Raw genomic sequence first — 11,181 nt, forward strand, 5'->3', positions numbered from 1 at the left:
AGGACTGGTCCATCTGGCTGCGCAAGCGCCCTAGGCTCCTCACGCCCCTTGCTCTCCCTCCTACTCTGCTTGCAACGCAGGCGCAGAGTCTGGGCGTGCAGCCGCCACCGCCGAGCCGGAGCTGGGGCCGCCAGCCCCGGTGAGTGTCCGCAGTCGGGGTGCGCGGGGCATGCTGGGAAGCGGGCGCTACGGCCCCGCTGCATGATGGGAGCGGCGGCAGCCGTCACCGAGGAGCCTGCAGCGGTCTTGAGCCGTGATGACCTGAGGGCGAGACCCGGACTCCTTTCCTTCCCCTACGCGGCTCCGCACGCTCCTGGGGCATCCTGGGAAAGCCAGCACTGCGTCTTACAGCGTTGGAGTCGGTCTGCTGGTCGTTATAGGCCTGGTGTATCCTGGGAAGGATTTCCCTAAATCCCTGTGGGGGTCCGGTCCCTTTTGTCCTGCGCCCTCTACTGAGCATCCTGGAAGTCGGCAGTGCTTCGGTGTAGGGCGTCTTGGAAGGTGGTCATTATAGGCCCGAAGCATCCTGGGAAGAATTGCCGCGGGGCATTGTGGGGACTGGTCCTTATTGTTTTGTATAAGGTCCTTGCCTTAGCATATGTGCTAGTGCGTTCCTGTTGTTTTCAGGCGGGCCATTCTGGGAGTAGGTTGTTGTAGGCTCAGGGCATTGCTGGGTCCAGGTCACCGATTTTGCCTGTGGGTTGTGACGGAGCTTTATTTATACTCCTTTAAGATCTTGGGAACCAATCTGACCACCATAGGTGTTGTAGGAGTGTGACTTAGGTGCTTAGTATTCCAGAGTATGGAATACTCCGAAAGGGCCTTGTGTGATGTGAGTTTGGGGAGGGGTGGGCTGGAATGGTGGGCGTTGTCTTCAGGCAACCTCATGCGAGGTCCTGATTGTCCCTGTTGTACGGTTGCCAGATAGAATTAGAATGTCCAGTAAAATTTCAGGTAAATAACAATCTTAGAAAAGTACAAGGGTGCCACAGCCTGTGATCTCAGCTACTCAGAAGGCTGAGGCAGGAGGATTGCAAGTTCACCGCCAGCCTGGACAACTTAAAGAGACCCTGTGTCAAAAAAAAAAAAAAAAAAATGAAAAGGGCTCAGTGGCAGAGCATACCTGGGTTCAATCCCTATAACCCACTCACCTGTACCCCCCAAAAAGGAAGACAGAAACATCATCCCAAATATTACATGAATATACATATATTAAATAATTCTTATTTATCTGAAATTCACATTTAACTCGGTGTCCTGTTTTTATTTGCTAAATCTATCATTTTTATCCAGGCATATGGTAGAATTAGAATTTCCTATATATACTAGGGTATTATAAAAACTCTTCTTTGCCAATTTTTAATTCTCTCTATCCTTACAAACTCAGATCCAGATATCTTTGTGTCACTGGGGATTGAACCCAGGGGCTTTCGAATACTGAGCTTCATTCCCAGCCCTTTATTTATTTATTTATTTTTTAAAGAAGGAATTTTTTTTAGAGAGAGAGATAGAGAGAATTTTTTAATATTTATTTTTTAGTTTTCGGCGGACACAACATCTTTGTATGTGGTGCTGAGGATCGAACTTGGGCCGCACGCATGCCAGGCGAGCTACCATTTGAGCCACATCCCCAGCCCCCCAACCCTTTTAAAATTAATTTTGAGACAAGGTCTCTCTTAAGTTGCAAAGGCTAGCCTTGAACTTTTCATACTCTTGCCTCAGCCTCCTGAGTAGCTGGGATTACAGGCATGTGCTATTGTGCCCAGCTTCCAATTGTCTTCTTTAGGAAGTTCTCCTGCCAAGTTTCATCTTTTTCCAGGCTTCAGTGTGATCTTAAGTCCTCAGCAATGAACTTGACCTCTGGGCTTTGAAGACAGGTATTTTCCACCATTGTATCCCCAGTGCCTATCACAGGCTTTGTCATATAAGGGGATTTGCCAGCCCCTTCACTAACTGGCCCAGTGTGGCTCTCCACCATTAGGGAGTGCAGTAGGAGAAACAGAAAGTACTATCTATGTTTTCAGGGGGGTCTTTTGGTAAAGAGGAAATAAAAGAGAAGGATTAGGAATGTCTCCCTGGGAGAGGCAGAGTGTTTGGTCTGGGAAGAAGCGTAGAGGTTCTTGTGTTTGTAGTAGGCTTTGAAGGGTGAAAAGGAGATCTCCAGATCTACAGGGGCCAAAAAGGACATTCCAGAGGGTACACCAAGATCTCAGATGTAATAAGACCCGGTGTGCACAGGGAGAGGTGAGGAGCCTGGGATGGCTGGAAGTTCATGGAGTTCCTGTCACATACCAGCAATTTGTGAGTCTACCAAATCTTCAAAAAATCTCTTGAGCCATCAAAATCATTTTATGAGAGGTAGGATGACATAGCTTCAAATCCTAGTTTGACCACCTCCCAGATGTTGTGACCTTGGACTACTCATTTATCCTCTACCTCACCTTCCTCATCTGTACAAAGAAGATAATGTCTCAACATGGTTTGGAGGTTTGTGTAAGTCAAGGCCTAGATACCTCTTTCATACAGAGAAGGTAGTTAGGTCCTTTGCTTAAAGCTCCCTAGCTAAAGAGTGACAGATTTAGGATACTTACCTAAACACTTCTCTTGACACTTGATACACAGCTAAGGCTGACATTCACAAACTAGTGCAACCATATCAATTGCTTATTTTTTTTAAAATGCATTTTACCACTGAGCTACATTCCCAGTCCTTTTTATTTTTTATTTTTATTTTTTAATATTTTTTTAGTTGTAGTTGGACACAATATCTTTATTTTATTTATTGTTATGTGGTGCTGAGGATCGAACTCAGCGCCTCGAACCTGCTAGGCGAGTGCTCTACCACTGAGCCACAACCCCAGCCCCATTTTTAATTTTTTTATTTGAGAGGATCTCATCAAAATGCTGAGAGTCTTGCTAAATTGCTGAGGCTGACCTTGATCTTGTAAACCTCCTGCCTCAGCCTTCTGAGTCACTGGGATTACAGGTGTGTGCCATGCTACCCATCTTCAGTTGTTTCAGTTTTGAAATACCAAGCACTCTGTATCCCTGACTACCACTTTGGATCCTCTTCAAGCCTTGGACCTCCCCACAATCCAGCTCCAAAAGGGTTTATGCCTGCCCCACTCTTTAATTCTGATTAGTGCACCTATGCCAGTATCTACTTTTAAATATACGGAATGTCACCATTCCTACCCCATTGAATAAGAAACACAAAACAGTCTCATTGCCCAGATAAGGAAATTAAGGCCTCCAGAGGGGCAAGAGCTATAGCTGGGGCTCTGAAGACAGTCTGAGACAGAGCCTCACCCCAGCACTTAGTACACAGTGGGACTTGGAATGGGGACGAGCACTATGTAAAAATTTATTGAGTCACCACAGGCCTTTCCTTTTCCCTGTCCAGCATCCCTCTCTATCTGCCAACATCCTGTATTAGAAGAATTGGTGGCCGGAGGTGTGACTGAAGAGCTGGCCGGGAAGGGACACTGCCCAGCTGCTGCTCTTCTCCTGTCTCCCATCTCCTCCCCTGGCCATGACAGAGACTCGGGAGCCAGCTGAGACTGGGGGCTACGCCAGCTTAGAAGAAGATGATGAAGACCTCTCCCCAGGTGAGACGGCTTTAGTGGTAGGAGTATTGTCTTGACTATTGTCCTGGCCTAGGGTTTGGGCTCCACTGGGAAATTTTGATTGGGAGCGGTTCCTTGTCTTGCTATGCGTTCTGTCCTGACTGGAAGTTCTTTTCCTGCTAGGAGATCTCTTCACACTGAGACTCTTAGAAGTTGTAGGTTGGCCAGGATCTTTCTTCCTCCTGGTGGTTCTAGATTGGCTGTGATCTGACTCCTTGCTGGAAGTTCTAGATGGGCTAAGGTCTCTCTCCTTGCTGCCACTTCTAGAATGGCTGTGACATCTTTCCTCACTGGAGGTTCTTGACCAATTGTGACCTCTTTCCTTTCTGAGGTTCTGACTTTTCTTCCTCCTGTGGGTTCTAGACTGACTGTATCTTCTTCTATGTCTGGGAGTTCCCTTCCAGTTGTGACTTCTTGCCCTACTATGATTTCTCTTCCAACTGTGACTTCTCATCCTGCTGTGGGTCCTCCTCCGACTGTGACTTCTCGTTTTTCTAGGGGTTTTAGATCTGCTATGACTTCGGGTCCTGCTGGGGGTGCTGGACCGGCTGTGACTGTGGGTCCTACTGGGGGTGCTGGACAGGCTGTGACTCCAGGTCCTGCTGTGGGTGCTAGAGAGGCTATGACTTCTTGTCCTTCTGGGGGTGCTGGACTGGCTGTGATTTCGGGTCCTTCTGGGGGTGCTGGACTGGCTGTAATTTCGGGTCCTTCTGGGGGTGCTAGACTGGGTATACTTCTTGGTCCTCTTGGCCACTTCAGTTTGGCTATAACTTGGTTCCTTCCTGGGGGCCGTCATCTGACTAGAACTCTTCACTCTCCTTGTTGGTGTTGGAGACTGGCTGTTGCCCTTCCCCTGAAAGGGTGTTCTAGTTGGGCTGTAACTCTTTGAGCGGCTGGGGGTTACAGGCAACCTGGAACTGCTCCCCACACCTAAGGCTTCTCGTGGGCCGTAACTCTTTTTCCTGCTCATATTTTTAAGCTGGCTGTTGCTCTTTTCCTGGGTGTTGGTTCTAAGCCGGCTATAACTGTTGTCCCGACTCCATTTTGGATGGGAAGTAGGAGTTCTCGCCCTTTTAGCTAAGCCTGATTTGGTACCATGAGTTCTCATCCTGCTAGGAGTGCTGGCCCTGCTGGGTGACCTCTTAGAGCTGCGACTGCTCCTTCTGCCAGGTGTGCGGCCCCGGCTATGCGTGCCTTTCTGATGATGGTGTTTTGTGCTGCTGGTCTTGCTGCCTTTGCTGGTCCTTGTGTCGGTGCTTGCCCTACTGGGCGTTCTTACCTTATTGCGGACTTGGGACTTGCTACGGGACTGGTTAGAAGTGGCCGACTTTGTACTTGTTGATTTGGTGGACTTGGAACTACTTGGGCTCATGACTGAGTTGGGGGATGTTGACGGCTTGGGGGCTACTGAGGAGGTGTTGGGCATTGCTGATTTGGTGACCTTCAAGGAGGCAGGAGATATGGGAGCCGTAGCAGGCATGAAGGATCCAGTAGAAGCCACAGACGTGCTGGGCTTTGAGGATCTCTTAGGTGAAGGCATGATGGGTGCAAAAGGGCTTGTGGTCCTAGAAGCCATGGTGGACATGCAAGACCTGATAGCCATGGACAGTGACCTGATTGCCTGTCATGGGCCCACTGTGTGAAGTCATAGTGGGCACTGAAGCACCTGGAGGATGGACAGTGTGAAGTCAGGCGTGAGAGAGCGGGAGGGACCCTGGTCCAAAGTTGGAGATGTTGCCACCGTTTTGTAGCTATTCAGCAAATGTCTCAGAGACAGACATGCTCAGCATTGCTGGAGACAGGGAGGAGTTGGTGATAGCTCTAGCCCTTCCTCGAAGAGTCTTCAGCCTTCAGACCTGCTCAGTCACTGCCCAAGGTGGTCAGAGTGTGATAGGGGTCCAGTGGTTGAAGGAATCCAGTGAACAAACATCAACCACTGGGGGCTGGGTGAACTTTGCAGAGGAGGTAGCATGTGAGCTGGGCCTTGAAGAGGAGCAGTTATTGTCCATAGAGCAGGATAGGGTCCCTAGGGAGGGAGGTCAGGGCTCGGGCCACTGTCAGCCATTGACCTGCACGTCCTCTGCTAGACAGTGGTGGGACCTGAGGTCAGAACTGCCCTTGAGGGGTCCCCAGTCTGATGGGGGAGACATAGGAGGTTCTGGAAGCTACACTCTAAGGACAGTTATGGGGGACCTTAGGTGGGGTAGCCAGGGCAGAGTGAGTTTGGGAGAGACCCCTGGATGGTAGCTGGGGGAATCAGGGTAATGGCTTCAGGGAGAACAGCCCATGCTGGTCCTGAAAATGACTAGGTGACTAGGTGGAAAGAGTCGGGGACAGCATTCCAGGCACAGGGATCAGTACACATCAAGGCCTCAGGAAACGTTTGGTAAACAGCAGGATGTAGCAGGATGGGGCACGAGCAGCCAGAGCTGTGGGAGGCTGTTCAGCAGGTATTCGTAACCTGTTCTGGGCTGGTGAGGACAGGGAGCCACACAGGACTGTCCCTGGTCTGGTGGGGATGGAACCTGGACACAAATGCATAGCCCTTTGGGCTCAGAGCTGGGGACAGCTGGGACAGCAGAAGCGCAGTAGAAATGGTGATTAGCTGCCTGGGGTGAGGAGGTCTGGGATAGTGTCACCAAAGAAGGAGCCTCCTCCTGGGTCCTCACTGGAATCTAGGGCAGGATATTCATAGCAGAGGGAAGAGCCATGTTTCAGAAGAGGCCTGGAAGATGGATGCAAAGGTCTCCGTTCCACAAACATGCAGGCACAAACAACGCTAGATGTCACGCCTCACGGTGAGCCTCGGTCTCTGCTCTCAGGAACAGATGGTGCACACTCCACAGGCATGTGCTGCAAGCAGTGAGGCGGGTATGAAAGAAAAGTAGAGTAAGGGACAGAGGGAGGGCTGGGGAGGACTGCTGGTACACAGGGTAAGTGACTAGGGAATTCCTGAGAAGGTGACAGTGGAGCAGAGTCGAGGAGAAGAGGGAGCGAGTGTGGTCTACAGCGAAGGCTCTGAGGTGGGTTCATACCGGGGGTGTTGAGAGATAGCCAGGAGCCCACTGTGGCTGGAGAGGACAGAAAAGGAGATCAGAGAGGTGCCAGAAGGCCTGTGGCCGCTGTTCTGTTGCGGGCAGAGCACAGGTGCCCTGGCCAGCTCTGAGGAAGTAGGGTCCTTGGGCGGTGGATGAGGGTAAGGTTGGTGCCGCCCCCGAGAGTTCTTGGGCAGGGCCCTCCCTGGCAGCTGAGGAAGCCGCTGTTTCCCTGTCATAGTGGGGTTTGCTCTGCATGTGCACCCCGAGATCACCTGCTGATAACACCCTTTCCTGTATGTCAACTTCAAAATGTCCCCTTTTCTTAAACCTAAATTTGTCCTAGGTATGTCCTTCCTACCCACAAAATCACCACCGTAATGTATCTACACTTAGAAAAAAATGTATCTCCTCCACCTGATCACATACATCCACATACATGCTTATGTGTGTATGGTTTCTTCCCCAAATGATGTTATGTGTGTTTTAATTTGTTTAACTCCCTGTTCAAATGTGGTGGGTGTTGGCCAGCACCTATGTAGCTCTCCGTGTCAGCCGAGCGGAGTCCTGCTGCTCTGTGCCTCACTTTCCACATTTATCAGGTGGAGTAACAATGGTACCCTCCTTCCAAGGGTTGCTCTAAGGCTTTGCCGTGTGTGTGTGTGTGTGTGTGTGTGTGTGTGTGTGTACACATAAATAAAGAGCAGGACTTTTAAAATAGCGGTGAATGCTTTATTGTTGCCGCTAACCCCACTCTACCCCAGACACGCTTCTTGCTAGACATTCATTCTCTGGACACACAGATATGGAGCATCTACTGTGTGCCAGGCCCAATTCTGTGCCCCGAGGCCCCATCTGTGGAGAAGGAAGATGGTGCCAGGCTGCCCTCTCCATCCTACAGGTCTGAATGGGGGCAGTTGGGCTTAGCCCTCTGTCCTCTGACACCATTCTCTCCCCTCGTCTGTCCTGACAGGCCCTGAGCATTCCTCTGACTCCGAATATACTCTCTCAGAGCCGGATTCTGAAGAAGAAGAAGATGAGGAGGAGGAGGAGGAGGAGACCACTGATGATCCCGAATATGACCCGGGCTACAAGGTGAAGCAGCGCCTTGGGGGAGGCCGGGGAGGCCCATCTCGCCGGGCCCCCCGTGCAGCCCAACCCCCAGGTCCCCCAGCCCAGCCTTGCCAGCTCTGTGGCCGCTCACCGCTTGGGGAGGTCCCACCGGGCACCCCACCTTGCCGGCTCTGCTGCCCTGCTACAGCTCCCCAGGAAGCACCAGCCCCTGAAGGGAGGGCCCTCAGGGAGGAAGAGGAGGAGCCACCCCGAGCTGGGGAGGGACGGCCAGCTGGGCGGGGGGAGGAGGACGATGAGGAGGAGGAGGGCACTTACCACTGTACAGAGTGCGAGGACTCCTTTGACAACCTCGGCGAGCTCCACGGCCACTTCATGCTGCATGCCCGGGGTGAGGTGTAGACAGAGCCCCCAACCCAGGGAGCTGGGCAGAGGGGTGGGGTGGGAGGAGGGGGCTGAGGAAGCCAGATGGTCATGGGGAGTGGGGTACCGCTGATCTGTGTTGTCTTAGTAGTAGACATGTGAAGGCTGGAATAAAAGGCAAATTCTGTGTGTGCTGGCCTAGCATGTGTTTGGTGGGGGGTGCGTGTGTGTGAGAGATACACACCTGGGCCTTTATCCCCTCCCCCACCCCAGGCTTCTCCTTGTGGCACCTCAGGGTCACTGTGGCCAGGATGACTCTCCACTTCCTAACCGCTGGCCATCTGTGTGGTTCATGTATTTACTTGTAGACTCCAGGATGAAGAGGCTCCAACACAACAGAATTTTGTTTCTCACTCATTTAATAGTCCCAGGTGGGTGATTTGGTAACCAGGCTGCCCCTTAAGACTATCGTCACCCACACAGGGTGGGTGGCCACACTTGGGCCCCACTGGTGGGGGAGGACAAGGAGCCTGGAAGTTCTTCTGCGAGCACTGGCCTGCCTTGACCAAGGAGCCAACTGCAAAGCAACCTGGGAAAGGCAGTCTAGTCAGGCCCCAGAAAGTAGGATATGGTTTGTGGGGGACAGCTAGTGTCACATTGCCTGAGCACCTCACAAAGAGGACTGCCATCAGAATCATACAAGGCTTTGCAAGCATTTCTTGAGAGTCTGGTTCTGGGCCAACGGCTTAATGTATATGGACTCAGAAATTATGCATCTAGGAACTTACAAAAATAGAAACTTTGTGATAATTCTAGCTCCCATCTTCCCAAGACTTGAACAGTGCTGTACTTTATTTGTATGAGATCATTTGGTTCTTGAAATAACTTTGTCAAGTAGGGATTGTAATGCATTTCATTTAACAAATAATTTTTGATCACCTGCTGTGTGCTAAGCAATGAGAATGCACCAGTGAATAAGATCCTTGTCTTCGTGGAGTTGGTGTGGGGTGAGTAGGGGCTGCCACTGGAGACAGACAGAAAACAAATGAGATACAGTAAACGTTGGATGGTGGTAAATGCTGTAGAGAAAATAAAGGAGAGGGAGAGAGGGGAGAACAGTTCTGGAAGGGGTTGCCCTTTTAAGTAGCATATTTTTTATTTTGAGATGGTCCTCCTAAGTTGCTGAGGCCAGCCTGGGACTTGTGATTCTCCTGCCTCAGCCTCCTCAATAGCTGGGATTACTGTCACACACCACCATGTCTGGCTAGCTACTGAAGTTTTTAAGATCACATTGATTACCAACATTGAAAATTGGGAAATTTCATATAAAAATGGAAGTTTCTGCCTTCTTGAAAAATTATGAGAGTGGGACTCCCTCCCATGAGGCAGTAGTTTGATATACTGAGTGGGGGCCACCTCCTATGGGAGAGGCATTCATTCTGGGGTGCCCCATGCCTGACCTGCCTGGCACAGAACACATTTGATTCCTGTTGAAGGATCTTGGACCAAAGTGTCTTTCAAAATCCACACTTCTCATCCAAGTCACAGAACCTGACATCTAATCTTTGAAATGGAACTTCTATAACCTTTGTCACTGATCATCACAAAATCTGAGGTGTCAAGGCATAAATTCACAGCTGGTAAAAACAAGATGTTTTATTGTAACAAAATACCTGAGACTGGGCCTTATAAAGATTAAAAATGCATTTCTCACAGTTCTGGAGACTAAGTACCATCAACATCAGTGGCTGATGAGGGCTGCTCTCTGCTTCCAAGATGGTGCCTTCTTGATGTGTCATGGTGGAAGAGATTGAAGGGCCTAGCTAGTTTCCTGGAGTTTTTTTTTTTTAAAAGAGAGAGTGAGAGAGGAGAGAGAATTTTTTTTTTTAATATTTATTTTTTAGTTCTCGGCGGACACAACATCTTTGTTGGTATGTGGTGCTGAGGATCGAACCCGGGCCACACGCATGCCAGGCGAGCGCGCTACCGCTTGAGCCACATCCCCAGCCCTCCTGGAGCTCTTTTAAGGTCACTTAATCCCATTCCTGACAGCAGACACCGCTGGCAGCAAAGGAATGTGGAAAATAGTTTCCAGAAAGCCCCAGCATCATGGAGGCTTAGTGAATGAGTATTTTCTTTCTTTCTTTCTTTTTTTAATATTTATTTTTAGGTTTTTTTTTTTAGGTGGACACAATATCTTAATTTTTTATTTATTTTTATGTGGTGCTGAGAATCTAACCCAGTTCCTCACACATGCTAGGTGAGCATGTTACCACTTGAGCCACATCCCCAGCCCCATGAATATTTTCAAGACTCCACCCTAAGCTCCATCTTAGGCATAGGATGAAGCATTGGGGGTCTGAGATATGACATTTCCTGCTCTCAGGAGCTGTTAGAGTATAAAAGGACACAAGAAAATCACGTCAACCAAAGGGTGTTGATTTCAGCTGCTAAAGAGTGCTCTGCAGAAAATAAGTCAGAAGAAGGGATGGGAGTGACTCTTAATTAGGCAGGCTGAGGGGGACTTCTCTTAGGAGGTGGCTGTGTTGAGACCTGACTGATGAGAAGTTAGCTTTGCAAAGTTCTGATGTAAGAGCACTCCAAAGGAAATAGCAAGTGCCAAGGCCCTGAGGCAGAAGCAGTCTGGCATGTGCAGCTTGAACAAGAGGAAGGGATTTTATTGCTTTCTGGGCTGGAACTCAGTCATAATCAGGTTTGGTGGGCTTGTCTTCAAATATTACTTATGGAGTGCCACTGTAGGGTTATAAGAGCAGAGTGATGTAAGCTGACTTTACACAAAGGGTAGTCTATAGTAGAGGCTAGAGGGGGGAATGGTAGCAAGGGGAGCAGTTAGGAGACTCAAGAACTAGAGTCATGCAGGCAGTTGTGCAAGAGGCCAGAGACTGTAAGAGTCATGTTGACCCATTTTGAGATTCATTGTCCAGGTGACTATACCACATGCCTGGGGTTTGGGCTGTAGATGAACATTTGGAAGCCAACAGTGATGCTATGTAGAGTCTTAGGAATCTACGGCATCTGAGAAATGTGGAGAGAACAGGAAACCCAAAGGGTAATTGAGGCCACTA

At 49.7% G+C, this 11,181-nt stretch overlaps 2 protein-coding genes across 5 annotated transcripts; one reads left to right on the forward strand and one right to left on the reverse strand.

The window, feature by feature from the left end:
- The first annotated feature begins 1 nt into the window (after window position 1).
- On the forward strand, window positions 2-8,282 carry ZNF428 (zinc finger protein 428). Of its 4 annotated transcripts, XM_081275456.1 has the most exons (4): window positions 266-387; window positions 2,461-2,493; window positions 3,404-3,608; window positions 7,635-8,282. In XM_081275456.1, exons 3-4 carry the CDS (start codon window positions 3,533-3,535, stop codon window positions 8,132-8,134), a joined length of 576 nt encoding a protein of 191 aa, XP_081131582.1. In that variant the 5' UTR covers window positions 266-387; window positions 2,461-2,493; window positions 3,404-3,532; the 3' UTR covers window positions 8,135-8,282. The 4 variants fall into 4 exon arrangements, with proteins under 4 accessions (XP_081131581.1, XP_081131582.1, XP_081131580.1 ...); XM_081275455.1 differs by lacking the exons at window positions 266-387; window positions 2,461-2,493 and adding an exon at window positions 2-139; XM_081275454.1 differs by lacking the exon at window positions 2,461-2,493 and having other exon boundaries at window positions 366-501.
- SRRM5 (serine/arginine repetitive matrix 5) lies at window positions 3,613-7,628 on the reverse strand (the record flags this gene model as incomplete). The annotated part of the gene is made up of 1 exon (XM_081273600.1): window positions 3,613-7,628. A coding segment is annotated over exon 1 (1,617 nt), but the record flags the coding sequence as incomplete, so codon positions are not given.
- Window positions 8,283-11,181: the final 2,899 nt, after the last annotated feature.

This window comes from Spermophilus citellus (assembly GCF_964194105.1).
Source record: "Spermophilus citellus genome assembly, chromosome: 18".
NCBI classification, from domain to species: domain Eukaryota; kingdom Metazoa; phylum Chordata; class Mammalia; order Rodentia; family Sciuridae; genus Spermophilus; species Spermophilus citellus.